Below are 15,513 nucleotides of genomic sequence, written 5' to 3'. Positions count from 1 at the left end.
GTATATCACTTTTAACTTTTGTTAAGAGTGGGTCAAAATTGATCTCTGACAGTGTTGGATTCCCTTTCAAGGGAACTCGCGCTGCGTCAAGCGCTGCGGGAACGCCCTGCGTGATTGCATCGTGAAGCACATGTGTAATCAGCCCAATGGAAAGACGAGACGTCATAGGCGGGTGACATCATCGACCAGGAAACTATAAAGCACCCCTGGAAACAGACCGCGACAGCTTCTGTGCCTTCAGCAAGTGATCTGTGTATTCTGTCCTTGTCATATTTATTGTTGTCTGTCAAAGTTGCTATATATATATATATATATATATATATATGGCAAAAGAGAGCAAGCAAGCGTTATGTTGTTCCCTGCCCACGTTATATCACGGGTGGGGACACACACTTCAGCTTTGTGTTGCTTGTTTGTGAGTGGAGCATGCCAACAGTCAGTTCTCGAGGGGGCTGACTGTGAGCATTGCGAGAAGCTGTCAGTGAGGACGCTCCGCTCCCGCCGGCCGTTCTTCGAGGAGGACGGTTAGGTGCGCGCCCCCCGAGGCGCAGGTCCCGCTGCTGCCGAGGCACGGCGTCGACGCGCATCTTGGGGATCGCAAATGGTTCTAACAGCGGGGTTTGAGACGGACCCAGCCCTATCTCTGCCTTCACCTGTTAGATCCAGTGCTTTATCTCGGTGAGAAGCACGCTCTGCTGTTTCTCCTCCCCGGAATGAGGCACTCATGTTGCGATTTCCAGTTCCGAGGAATTGGTATCGTTAGTGTTTTTTGTTTAAAAAATAAAAAATAAAAGAAATATCTAAGGCAGATGTTTATGATAAATAAATAAGTCAGCTCATAACTCTGTTGAATAAAGAGGAGTTTATAAAAGGAGGTTTTATCTAGTGCTGTTGTTAAATTAAATATTACTGGCCAGTCGAACATGAGAGTGAAAATATAAGGAAAACTCTATATTTCAGCCTCCTCGTCGGGGAGTGCCGTTTTTTTCCCCTATCTCCACACTGAGGTGTCGAGATCGTGGAATAAGCCGGTTTCTATTTATGTGTTTAATCCCTAAACTTCTACTATAGTAATGTTATGGGTATTAAGTATCATGGTATGACAGTGCCTCGGGTTAAAGAGACGCTTGCGAGCTATCTCTCTCCCGGGTCGGCGTCATAATAACCCTGACGTTACCCACCAGCATCATAAATAATAGATAAATATTATTAGGCAGCACTGGTGGGTAAAGTATATAAGGACATGGATGAATGTGAGGATGTCAGCACTGACGCTATTCGAGACTGGGGGCGACTCTCTGAGGAGGGTCGCAGTGCTGCCAGTTCGGTTGTTTTCCTGCTGGTGGCCACGGAGTGATATATATATATGTATATGTGTATATGTTTTTCTGATATAAATAAAATAAAGATAAAATACGTCTGTTCTTCTGAACACTCCGCTTTTAAAAAAAAAAAAAAAAGAAAAGAAAGAAATTATTCAGTGGCGTTCCAGAGGTTTCTCCCTTACCGATCTAATGTTCCTGAGACTGCTGGGCGGGAGCAGTCTCAGTCTACTAAAGCTCCTCGCAGCATAGATTGCGGCAATACAGAGATTCGCCATTTGGGCTCATCCACAATCGGGGGGACCTGTGTGCGGTCGCAGTCTAGCCAGTTAGAGATATGCAAGATTTGAGGACTGTTTTATCTCTAAAGTAGCTTGGAAGAAGAAGCCCTGACGCCGAGGCTGCAGGCTTCTGAGGGTGGTCCCCTCTGGGGTAGGGACAGTTTTGAGAAATCGTTTCTCCTCGGCGCCCTCTGGGGTGTGACTCTCTGAGGAGGGTCGCAACGCTGCCAGTTCGGTTTTCCTGCCGGTTCGCCGTTTCAGGACACCGAGGTGTCAGCGTCCCCAAACGATCCCCCGAGGAGGGTCGTAGAGCAGTCAATTCGGTTTCCCTGCCGGTTTGCCGTTTCAGGGCGCCGAGGTGCCTGCTTTTTCCATCGATCCTCCGAGGAGGGTCGTAGGAACAAAGCTAGTTAGAGGTAGGCAAGATCTGAGGACTGTCGTTATCTCTAATAAAACTTAGACAAGAAGTCCTGACGCTGACGCTATCAGGCTTCTGAAGGATCCTCCGGGGTAGGGACGGTTTTGAGAAATGGTTTCTCCTCGGCACCCTCTGGGGTGCGACTCTCTGAGGAGGGTCGCAGCACTGCCAGTTCGGTTGTTCCCTGCCGGTTCTCCGTTCAGGGCACCGAGGTGTCAGCGTCCCCATGCGATCCTCCGAGGAGGGGCGTAGAACGGTCAGTTCGGTTGTTCCGTGCCGGTTCGCCGCTTCAGGGTACCAAAGTGAGTGTTCAACCAAATCCAGAGGCCAGTCTCGAGAAACTGGTTCCCCTAGTAGAATTTCTGGCAGCGTGGAAACTACTGCCATATATTTCTCAGTGGGTCCTGCACACTATAGAAAAGGGCACCCAGATTTCTAGGGGTCCTCCCCACAGTGGTGGAGCCCGAGCAGGCTCTGATTATGGAGCAGGAAGTACTGACACTTCTGCAAAAGGAGCTATAGAAGGGGTTCCTCCTCCCAGCAGACAGTCAGGGTTTTACAGCCGTTACTTCATTGTTCCGAAAGAGGATGAGGGGTTGCATCCTATTCTAGGCCTGTGTCAATTAAACAACAGGTTTTAGAATCTCAAGTTCAAAGTATACTTACGCTAATATGTCACAGATTCAGTCCGAGGACTGGTTTGTCACAATAGACTTGAAGGAGCATGTACTTCCATGTATTTATCCATCCTCATCACAGGAAGTTCCTGAGGTTTGTTTTCGGGGGCGAAGCATACCAGTATCGGGTTCTTCCCTTCAGCCTAGGTTTACCACCCCGCACCTTTACAAAATGCGTGGATGCAGCTCTGGCTCCTCTAAGACTCCAGGGCATTCGCGTATTAAATTATCTCGACGTTTGGTTGATTTTAGCTCAGTCCGAGCAGATGGCAGTTCGGCATCGAGATGTCATTCTGTCTCACAGAGGTTGGGGTTGCGGCTCAACGCCAAGAAAAGTGTGCTCCTCTCAGCTCAGAGGACCACTTTTCTGGGTGTTTTATGGGATTCGACAATAATACAAGCACGTCTGTCGCCTGCACGTATTTCTGCGATTCTCACAGCCGTAAAGGGGATAAAACTAGGCCAGTCACTCACTGTGAAACAGTTTCAGAGACTGTTGGGGCTCATGGCAGCTGCGTCCAACATAATCACTTTTGGTCTTCTGTACATGAGACCTCTGCAGTGGTGGCTCAGAACCAAGGGGTTTTCTCCGAGGGGAAATCCATTTCACACGATCAAGGTCACGCAGCGATGCCTTCGTGCCTTGGTCATGTGGAAGAAACCTTGGTTCCTTGCCCAGGGCCCAGTGCTGGGGGCTTCTTGTCGACGCGTAATGCTTTCGACGGATGCCTCCTTCACGGAATGGGGGGGCGTTCATGAGTGGCCGCTTGGCGAAAGGTCTTTGGCAGGACCATCAACGTTCTTGATACATAAATCGGCTGGAAATGATGGTGGTATTTCGAGCTCTCAAATACTTCCTGCCAGACCTGAGAGGCCACAGTGTGCTTGTCCTCCGGACAACACACTGATGGTCTCGTATATCAGAACAGATATCCTGTTGAGGCAGGGGCTGAGGCCCGGGGAATGGAGACTTCACCCCGAGGTGGTGGAGCTCCTTTGGGAGAACTTCGGTCAAGACTCAAGTCTACCTTTCGCATCGTTTTATACAACGCATTGCCCTATGTGGTTCTCCCTGACACATCCAGCTCTGCTTGAACTAGATGCAACGTATTATGTGTGGTTGAGGCTACACCTGTACGCATTTCTCGATATCTTTGCTCCTGGGAGTTACTCTCATCCGGAGTTATGGATACTGTGGGCTCGGCCTCTGAGGGGGCCCAGCTCATAGGTTCAGGTCTCTCGACTGAGGTCGTGGAGACCATACTCCAGTCTAGAGCTTCCTCCACGAGAAGACTGAATATGCATTGGAATGGAAACTGTTCTCTGCCTGGTGCGGAGAACTCCTTCTGAATCTTGCTATCTGCCCTATGGTACAGTACTTGATTTCTGCAATGAATGTTTCTTTGCTGGGTTATCTCTGAGGAGAGATCCTTATTTCGTCTTCTCCGTGGTATGTGAGGCTGAGGCCTGCACATACTTGGATTTGCACCTGGTATGGTGATAGTCTTTCTTCAACCCTTGCCGGGTTGTATTCATAGGTCCCTACTAAATTTGCGGGCCATTTGTGCTGCAGGCCTTCTGTCCTCCACCTTAATACCCCAGATCAGGAAAAACTTAATCTGTTATGCCCCTTTCTGGGCTTTGGATGCTTATGTCCACAAAGCTGCCCTGTGGTATATATATATATATATATATATATATGAGCAATTATTTGTCTGCTTCGGGTTACCTAAGTTAGGTTGCCCTGCATCTAAACAGATAGTGAGCAAGTGAGTAGTTGAGGCTATCTCACTTGCTTATTAAGCGGCCGGACAGCCTTCACCTTTGGCTGTCCCGTCCCATTCTACCAGGAGTATGGCTGCTTCTAAGGCTTTATTATCAGGAGTTTCACTCTATGACATCTGTAATGCGGCAGGCTGGTCCTCACCGCATACATTTGTTAGATTTTATGACTTGGACCTAGGCTCCACTCCAGGGTCTAGGGTGCTTGTTTCCTAGTGTGCGCATGGTCTTCATACAGAACAGGCATTTGTCATATGGCGTCGTGGGTATAGGGTTCCCACAGCGCTTGACGCAGCGCGAGTTCCCTTGAAAGGGAACGTCTCAGGTTACATATGTAACCATGGTTCCCTGAGAGGGAACGAGACGCTGCGTCGCCTTGCCATATTCCCTGCATGCCTGTGATCGACTTGCTTCGGCTTTTCAGGAGCTGTCGCGGTCTGTTTCCAGGGGTGCTTTATAGTTTCCTGGTCGATGATGTCACCCGCCTATGACGTCTCGTCTTTCCATTGGGCTGATTACACATGTGCTTCACGACGCAATCACACAGGGCGTTCCTGCAGCGCTTGACGCAGCGTCTCGTTCCCTCTCAGGGAACCATGGTTACATACGTAACCTGAGATGATTTCTTTCGATAAATATATTCCTAAATATTTCAGTGAGCTCTGATCCCAATTAAGGTGGAATTTCTCTCTAATGTGTTTCGGAGATGTATAATTAAAAGTCAAAGTTTGCGTTTTTTGTATGTTTAGTTTTTATCCTGCATATCTACCAAATTTTTCTAGAAGGTTCAATAATTCAGGAAATTAGTTGTTGGGTTTACTTAAATATATCAAAATATCATCAGCGTATAATGCCAATTTATGGTCTTCTCCATTTATGCAGATACTTTGATGTTTTCAGTCTGACTTATCCATTGTGCGTGAGGCTCTGGACACTCCTGTCTTGATCCACGTTCTAATATAGGCTAATGGTGTCTGAAAGATACCCATTTATTTTTATCCTGGCTGATGGTTTACTATAAAGTGTACGGATGCCTCTATCAAAATTTTCATGCATGCCAAATCTTTCAAGAACCTTATATAGGAAAGGCCAACTCACAGAGTCAAAAGCTTTCTCAGCATCTAAACTAATTAAAAGGGCTTCAAGTTTATCCTGTTGAATTTGATTTAGTAGTAGGGTTGCCACCCGTCCCTTAAAATACGTAATCGTCCCGTACTTACAAGACCCACATTTCTAACTTTCATTCATGGAGATTACATGGATAATTTGACATGGTTTAGTGTAAGATTTTGTGTTAAGATGGGTGTACCTTATTTTGCCACACTGATGTGCAGCCCTAATGTGTAGTGACCGCCTGATGTTATCATGGGTTTGTCTTTAAGAAATAAACCCAGTCTGATCGTTATGTATAAGTTGGGGGAGAATCTTTATCAGTCTTTTGGCAAGGATCCCTGTGTGTAATTTGTAATCAACGTGCAGCACCGAAATTGGTCTAAATAAACTGCTTTCCAATTTATCTTTTCCCTCTTTTGGGATAACTGAGATCACTGCCTCGGTCCATGATGGAGGCATTTTGGCCATTTTTGCTAGATCTCATGCTGCAGTAACACAGGGTTTGTGATGTGAAAATATTAATGGAACAGCTGTTAGATTTTTGATCTAACAACAATTGTTAGATTCCAAAGACATCATTGAATCAGTCTATTTTATGATGATTATAAAACCATCAACAGGTAACCATCATGAAATAGACTGATTCAATGAAGTCTTTGGAATCTAACAATTGTGTTGTTCCATTAATATTTGCGAGATCAGGTGATGATGGTCACCTATTTCATGATGATTATAAAACCATCAACAGGTAACCATCATCACCTGATCTCGTTTCACTTTAGCTTTCTTTGCTGCTGCAAATGTGTTCGACAAACACACTGTCACAGCGGCCAAAAAAGACAAAAGATATAATAAGAGTTAAGAGCCCAACTAATGGAAACACTAATCACTGTTAAACCTCTGTTAATTCTCAATAAGAACTTCTGAAGATGTATGACAGAAATAAAGTCAGTCTGGTTATAATAAGTGGTAATGCTGTTTGTGGAGTTGTTTAATCCTCCTCTGCTGAGATCTTCACAGATTTAAAGCTCCAATATGTAGGAATTTTGTAATAAAATTTCCGAAAATAACTTGCACAGTGTGATATATTTCCTCCAGTTGTGTACTTACAATATTGCAAAAGTCTCCAAAGATTTTTTATTTCAGAGAAATTCCGATTTTAAATAACTGGCCGTCCCGGAAAAGAAACGTCGCCTCTCAGTGACGCAATGTCCGCTCTATCCTTGTTTTCCGGTGTGGACCATGTGATCGGATATTCCACCACACCGGATTTTTTTTTTTTTTTTTACAACAACTTTATTGAGTTTTTTTTCTTATCACAATAAACAATAACGACGTCTGACATAGAAGAAAAATAAATAAAATAAAAAATATGACCCACCACACCGGAATATCACATGGTCAAATGCGGAAGTGGTGGTTATAGCGTTATAGCCATAGACTGTATGGTTATAGCTGTTATGGATCACGATTACTCTTTGGCGAGTATTGAAGTGCCAACAAAACGAAAGCGTCCATATTCTGATACACGCAGACTGTGTGACAAACGAAGGAATAAAACCTGGATAAATATCGGCCAGGCGTTTTCGAGATGGAGAGAGCTGCGCGACAATCTTGGACTTGACAGAGACTCTGCTCTCGCGAGTGTATTGATAGACAGGTAAGACATGCAACTGTCAATAATAGCATTTATAAACAAAGTTATATTGCTCTTTGTACTTCGGTAAGGCTTTTTATCACGTGTGGTGATCGAGATTATGGCAGTACAATTAAATACAATCGGATATGTGTTGTTAAAAAAATATATTTAGTCATTACTTGCAAATGTTCGTTCAAATTTACTTTTAGATATTGGTTTGAACACGTTAAACAACACGGCATTAACCATAAAAACGTAAAACTGCACAACATTAACCCAACAAATCATTTGACAAATAGCTGTAAGTTGTAACGGGATAATATAGCATAACATTTCACATTCCTTGCAGTTCATTAATTATGATAACATAAAATAATACGATCAGACATACAGGTAATACAAAAACGAATAAATTACCTCATCCGTGATCATGATTCATTAATTCCATTTAGATACATCGCTAGATGGTGAAAACGCATTAAAAACGACATCTCCCATCGTCACCTCCTTCATAGCGTCATCAAGCTTCGCCTTTGTTATTGTTGGAAACTGCGCCCTCTTGTGGTCAAAAAAAATCACATACTGGAGCTTTAATGTCTTCTTTTCTCTTCAGTTGATTTAATCTTAGACTGTGTCTGAAGTCAGTTGTAGTTCTTGTGTTTCTGCTCATCTCTTTTTCTGATCTCTTCTTTCCTTCAGTGATTCTGCTTGTTAACAGGCTTATTAAGGATGAGATGACTCCATATTTAATATACACAGACTTTGTGGCTCAGATAAGGTCCAGTTCTGGTTTATTTCTTTGCTCTTGGCTGACATGTGGTATTGCTTTGGCCTGCTTGTGGCCCAGATCTGGCAAACAGGAATGAGCCGCCCAAGGGCCGTCATTCCACGCTCCATGTGGGCCAGATCCGCATTCCACAAGTGCCAGATGTGGGCCGGATCTGGGCCGAAACAATGTTGCTATCTGGGAATTAGGAGAAAAAAAAAAATGTTTTGTGTTTGATCTTTACAAAAACGTTTTTTATTGTGTTGCTTTAGGGCAAATGCAAAGGGAGATTGACAGAGTTATTGGAAGGAACAGGGTCCCTACAATGGACGACAGGAAGTCCCTCCCCTTTACTGATGCTGTGATTCATGAAGTACAACGTTTTCTGGATATTGTCCCACTAAATATTCCCCATTATGCCATGAAAGACATCACATTCAGAGGTTATGTAATTCCAAAGGTAACGATTAATCACACAATACTCAGCTGTTTATTTTATTGTATAGCTGTTGAGTATTGTTGAGTTTGGAAATATTCATATAATTTTAAATAAGCTTTCATTCTTTCAGGATACAGTGATCATTCCCCTGCTGCACTCTGTCCTCAGGGATGAGGTACAGTGGGAAACCCCTTGGACATTTAACCCAGAGCACTTTCTGGATGCCAATGGCAACTTTAAAAAGAATCCAGCCTTTATCCCCTTTTCTGCAGGTAAACTCTGAACTGTCTACAATCTCACACCAAACAAAAGTTTTAAAGTTGTTAATTTAAAAAAATAAAACCACATATTGTGAAGATGGTTAAATGTCTTTTTAATTTTAACATAAAAATGGCATTATTAAAATTTGTTCTTTTGAAAATCAGTCCTTAAAATCAAGCATGAGTCAAATAATGTTTAACCCAGACCTATAGCACTATAGAATAGCTCCAGATGTACACAAAGCTTCTTCACGCAGTTTAACTTTATATGAAGTAACTAATTTAAGCTGCTTGTTTAGAAAATTACTTCAGTCAACGTGGCTAATTCTTGTTCAAGTTCAACAAGCTTGAATCCGATGTGACATTGTAATAGGAACCAAGTAATGGGCACCAAAAAATGTCTGGCCCAATTAAACAGAGGCTGAGTGAATACAAAAAGTTTGAAGTATAAGTGACTATTTATCCAAACGTGCAAAATCATGAAAAATCCTAACCCAAATATATAACATTAATGGAAAAATTAAACAAAAGGGAATAATCTTATCCAAATTAGATTTAAAAGCAATTATGCCAAATGCAAATTTTCCAAAAAATAACTTCCGCAAAAAGAACAAAGAGAAAATCAAAAAAAGACAAATCACACTCTCCACTGTAGCAACCAATACAGACTAACTCCATTAAACACAGACGAGCACATTTATACTGGCGGCCAGCACCATTACCCCATGGGGAGGGACAAACTCTCATTCAACACTTTACACATTTTCTCATAAATATAGAGTCTTGAAGAAACATTTTGTCATACTGTTCAAAATAGATTATCTACTCTCTTATGCAACAGTTGATATAATTTACAATACATTGAACATGAAAAAACAGAATCAACTCGGCCGCGTTGTCCCTGAAACACACATCTTCAATTAAAAGTGGTAGATTCCAATCCTTAGCGGAACCAAAGATTCCCGCCACCATTTCCCCGTCAGACCACTAAAATTATGGGACAAACAATACTGCATAAAGACAACAGGTATTTCATTCACTCATTTCGATCGATAATCATAATAAACTCTTATGTCAGTAAACAGTCTCTCTGTGTGTGTGAGTGCATTTATTAACTCAAGACCATGTTAAATGTGCGGTCAATCCGTGACCGTCACAGACATCCACACAGGGAACGAATGCCTCACGCAAAACTCTAGACTGCATTTCTTGAGCAATGTAATGAAACCAGCTGAAGGATATCTGAAATTGTAACTTAAATTGGAGCAATATCATAAGCATTGTATTCCTAAGTAGATCAGATACTGAGTATCGACTGGTCAAGCTTAACTGATGTGGCCTGTCTGACTGATGCAATACACTTAACAATATGCTAAACACTTAAATGCAAAACCAAATATTTATATATAAAAATAAATGATAAATATTTATTTATAAATAAATAAAATGTATTTCGAGTTATTTCTTTTTTTTCTTTTTCTTTTTTTAGCACAACTGCCTGTTAGAAAAGGATTTTGTGACATGTCACTAGTTCACCTCCTCTGCATTCTGTCTCTGCAGGTAAACGCGCTTGTGTGGGTGAGTCTCTGGCTCGTATGGAGCTCTTTCTGTTCATCGTGTCTCTGCTTCAGAAGTTCAGCTTCAGTAGTCCAAAGGGTCCAGATGGCATAGACACCAGTCCTGAACTCAGCAGCTTTACCAACATGCCTCGATTCTATGAGCTCATTGCCTCCCCCCGCTGAACAAAGAAACATGACCATAATTCATACTAATTACAAGTTCTTTGAAGCTGGATCAGTTTAGAGAGTATTTGCATATAATTTGTTTAGATCTTTTATTTAACAAATTTAGAAAAACACCATTATTTCCAATTTTTCAGCGAAATAGTTACAGTGAAAACTGAAAAATTGGTATTAATGAAAAACGTGTCAGCATGCTGTGAGCAATGTTCTCGTTCTTATTTCAGAATCTACAGGTTTATTTGAGAGTTGTTGTGAAGACATTGAGGGAAAGTCTTTTTTCTGAAGTCTGTTTCTGATTCTTATATATGTGTGTTACTTGCTCCTGGGTGTCAGTCAAATGCTCCATTAATAAATAGCTCAGCAGTCTGCAGTCAACACCAGGATGAATTACTAGAAAGGGCATTTGGAATATAAAAGGAGGCACATTTGTCAATTTCCCCTAACATGTACTGTAACATTGCTGATATTCTGATTGTTTTTTTATCAACAACATCACCAAATCACCAAATAAAAATGTATCATATGCAAAATAAATATCACAGACAATTTTGTGTATGTTTGAATTACGTAAAAATGAATATGAAGTCAATTTTTAATAATAATAATAAAAAAAATAAAAAAAATCAAGGGTTGGTTCGCCCCAAAAATAAAAAATCTGTCCTTTACTCACCCTCATGTCGTTCCAAACCCGTAAGACTTTCATTCATCTTAAGAACACAAATTAAGATGTTTTTAATGAAATCTGAGAGTTTTCTGTACCAGTTCATGCAACTACCACTTTAATGCTTCAAAAAGTTCATAAAGAGATTGTAAAATAAATCCATATGAATTGAGCGGTTTATTCCAAACTGTCTGAAGAGACACGATTGCTTTATATGATTAACAGAGTTAATTTAGGCTTTTATTTACATATAAACATTGATCAATACAAACATCAGTTATGGTAAATGGAAGCTCAAGCATGCAAGAACCAGCGGGGTTCATTCTCGAGTATCACACAGCACGTTTGAGCTTCCGCAAGAACCAATGAGGTTTGTTCTCACTTGTCAAGCATGTACAGTTGAGTTTCTGTTTATGTTCACTGACTAATGTTTACATGAGATTAAAAGCCCCAATCTGTTCATCATATAATGCCCAGAAAGGCCATGGTGACAGCAGAGCAACGACTGAACAAGGCGGAGCCACAGGGACGAGGAAGCCTGGTGAAGTCGTAGGGATGATGGTCCCAGGTGAAGCTGAGGGAGTGAGTAACCAAGGTGGAGCCAACTGGTCAACAGGCCGAGGTGGAGTTACGGGCTTGGAGGTTCTAGGCGGACCTAGAGGGTCAACACTCCAGGGCAGAGCTGGCGAACTGGAAGCCCCAGGCAGAGACGAAGGGCAGTAAGGAGCTAGCAAAGACAGGGCCAAAAAAATTGGGTAGCACAGGCAGGGGTTTACAAAACAGCCTCCTTGGCCGATACAGGGCAGAAAGAGAGTTTAAAAGTGGCCACCTTGGCTGGCATGGGACAGGCAAATAATTCAGGAACTGCCTCCTTGGTAGAGGAGTAGGAGTAGGAGTGGGAAGCAGGGTGGGAACATCCCAGACAATTCTAACTCAATGCAGGGCGACGAAACAGGCATGGTGCTCTGCGATAAAACAGGCATGAAGTTTGGCTACTAAACAGGCAAGGCGTTTATTCTTGCAAACTCCACACTAAAGGGGTTCAGAGTCAGCACACTCACGTCAGCCTTGGCAGTAGGGTCTGAGCTCCACTCCATTCCCTCATATTCCACCAACACGCCCACTGGAACGGATAATGTTGTCGGGCTTGGGCTCCGGTACGATCTTACACTGTTAACCCTTGCTGTAAAAAAAAAGGCCAAATTCTGACAGTATCATACCATTTTCCATTAAAACAATAATATACCGTAGAAAACAATGCATTCTGGGTTATATTTGTCCTTTTCGAGAAAATAGCCTACAGGAATATACTGTGAATTAGCACTGCTTAAAGCCGACTCTCAGAGGCTGTGTTCCAAATCACACCCTATACTTCTGATGAAGGACCTTCGCCTGGACCCGATGACAACGCAGTGCTGAAGTGCCAACTAGTCTCTCCCTATGGAGGATCCATTTACCACTCTACAGATAAAGCGTTTTCGGGAAATTCGTTTCACGTACCTACCCCGAAGTGATAAAATAAAATAAAATCCTGTATCAAAATTTCTAAGGAAAGACCAGTACTTTGTTTAGGCTTGGTTTGTAGGTAATTACAAACCTGTGCACTAGGGTGGTCCTTATTTTTAAAGTATCCAATTGTCATGCTCTTAACTCTTCAAATTGTTCCTTTATATAAGAAAATACAGCATGCCAATTTTTATGGCAGTAACATAATTACTGGTAGCTCAATAGCTTTAAACTTTCTGAGATTTTGATGATTTTCGTAAAAACAGATCATTAGGGGCCAAGCCCCGAAGGGGATAGCCCCTATTGTATCTGGTAGTTTTCTTCTTATTATTATTCCTCCTCTGGAAGTCTATGGCAGCCCTATGAACTGTACATAGGAAAATGATGAAATTTGGCACAGTTGTAGAGATGGCCATGAATAGTAAGTGGACCATCATGCTGATCAAAACCAATATAGTCAATTAAGACTCCGCCCATTACAGTAGTGGCCATTTTGAAAAGTACTGTGTTCAGTTTTTTCGCTACTCCTCCTTCAAAATTGGTCCAATTTTGTCCAAACCTGTGCTCAAATGATCTTCGGACTGAGCTGCACAGAAGTGACTGAACAGAATTTTTTGTTATACTGGAAAAAAAGAGGTTATACTGTCGCAAAGTTAACGAGGTCCACCCAAAATTGGCTAAGTGGCTGTATCTCGGCCAAAGTTTGATCAATCGAAATAAAAATTGGTACACTTCATCGGAGCATGACCTGAGGTTCCATGCCAAAGTTGGGAACAGCGCCACCTACGGGTCATGAGATATGAAAAATGGCTATTTTGGCGAATAACTTTTGAACAGTTTGACAGAAAATCATAAATGTGGTGTCTATGGATTCCTTGAGTCATGTCGAATCCGTGGATACCGATTTTGCCAGGATTGGATGAACCACATGTCTACCATTTTGATTTTTGTCATAAATTGCAATATCCCAGATAGCAATGAGTCGGCGGACCACCGTCGGTGCTCCGGCGGCAGTAGAAGCGGCAGAATGGCGACATCGCAAACACGTTGGACGGCGCACCGCCGGCGGCAGCCGCCTTTTAAAAGCGGCAGCCGCCTTCCTACCGCCTTCGTTCCGCGGCCGGCCCGCCGGCCAACCACCGTTCCGCCGCCTTTATATTGAAGGCGACCCTTCCGCGGCCCGCCGGAGGCAAGCGCTATTTTTTAGCGATCTGCCGCTGCTTATTCTGGCTATATATATATATATATATATATAATATTTATAGCATGCAGTTTATCAAGAATAATGATTGTTCAAACCAGACAAATATCCATTTGGCATTTTTATTCCACATTTCAAAGTACAGTAACTGTCATTTAAACAAGATGTGTCAGATCACTGAAACATAACAGAAAAATAAATAAATATACTAACATGCAGGTTTCTAATTAAATTTTGGTAAAAAAAAAAACAAAACAAAAAACAGCCTTACAAGCAAATTACAACTCTTACAATAATTGTTCATATAAAGAGGACAGCTCTAGGGTGAAAAAAATGACCAGTAAACATTATGACAAGTAAAGAGAATACTTGAAAAAAATGTGCAGGATACCAAATAAAATAAATAAAAGTATGACATCACATTTACAAGCCATTTCTAACAATAGGATAAGTGGCAGTAATTTATAGTAAAGCTCTGGAGTAGAATAGACCATTATAACTGCAATGCTGACCTGTGGCACAAGGACTTACAAGCATTATTTGAAAAAAGAAAATAAAAGTATTTTGCACAGTTAGTGAGTATAGCGTGACACTTCTGACTTCTTTAGGGGTCTTGATGTTACTGACTGCAAGATTAAGAAAGGATTCCAGTTGTCAGTGATTCTGGGGTGTCAGTAGTCAGCCTGGTGCCTTTTTCTGCCTTCACGGTCAGATGCTCCTTTCAGGTAACGCGAAACGTTAACCTAGACTGCTTCATCAGTGGCATCCTGGGTTGCCGGGTTCTTCCGGATGGCTAATTTAGAAAATACAGATCTGTCATTTCATTTGAATTGCATGAGGCCATACACATCTACTTAAATATAATAAAAAATATATCCAACTTACTTTGAACAATGATCTTCAGGAACATGTCTCTAAAACATGCTTTATCCCCTACACCAAGCTGAAAATCCAAAAAAGTGTTACAAATTACATTTCTCTGAAGCTTCTCATAAATAAATAAAAAATGTGAAAGGCTAAGGATTCAGACTGTAATATATGCAGTATACAATCTTAAATTTTACTTTTTAGATTACTCTATGGCGTTATAATCAGCAAACTTACAAATTGTTCCAGGAGCTTTTTATCCTGCTTCAAACTGTTGTCAAGACACGGCAAATCTTCCTGGGTGTGTAGGGGGAGTAACAGATCCCCTGACAGGGATAACTCCAACATCATCAAACTCTGCAAGACGTCACCGCATAAGGGTCTGATCTGCACCTACAGGGTTTCCCAGAATAAAATAGTCAGTCCTGGTCCCTCAACTACTAAACTATGACATTTATATCTAGATCTACTACATGTACAGGTAGCCCCAGTGGGAATTAAACCAACAACCACAGGTGCTGTTTGCAAGTTGTACCTGATTGCCCAGTGCAAGCAAACGTCTTCAACATTGTTTGTTGAACTTGCTTCACCTGCTCTTGAAGTAAGCCACTGTCATCCGAAGCTACAAAATGAAAGGCATATGGTATTTTTGGACTTACATCACACACAAAAAAGTACAATTTAAGAAACAGTGCAAATTCTCACCTGCTCGTGCAATGCTTTCCCTCAGGGCTTGGTTCTACATTTAAAAAATAAAATAAAACAAACAACTAAAGGCACTATTTTCAATACTGTTAAAACACTGGACATTAAAACATAGGGCTAGAATATACCTTCAC

General features: G+C 41.8%; 1 protein-coding gene across 1 annotated transcript in view; it reads left to right on the top strand.

Annotated features, from left to right (window-relative positions):
* The window catches only part of LOC307166907 (cytochrome P450 2G1-like), a 40,955-nt gene extending 29,948 nt beyond the window's left edge, over window positions 1–11,007 (top strand). Inside the window, exons 7-9 of the mRNA XM_079885668.1 lie at window positions 8,271–8,458; window positions 8,568–8,709; window positions 10,258–11,007. Of these exons, the coding sequence (XP_079741794.1) occupies window positions 8,271–8,458; window positions 8,568–8,709; window positions 10,258–10,439 (512 nt within the window). The 3' untranslated portion in view covers window positions 10,440–11,007. The remainder of the gene's footprint in view (window positions 1–8,270; window positions 8,459–8,567; window positions 8,710–10,257) is intronic.
* The last annotated feature ends 4,506 nt before the right edge of the window (window positions 11,008–15,513 follow it).

The sequence above is a fragment of the Squalius cephalus genome (genome assembly GCF_949319135.1).
Source record: "Squalius cephalus genome assembly, chromosome: 11".
Classification (NCBI taxonomy): Eukaryota; Metazoa; Chordata; class Actinopteri; order Cypriniformes; family Leuciscidae; genus Squalius; species Squalius cephalus.
The sequence above is the reverse complement of the archived record's forward strand: the minus strand, read 5'-3'. Positions and strand labels throughout refer to the sequence as shown.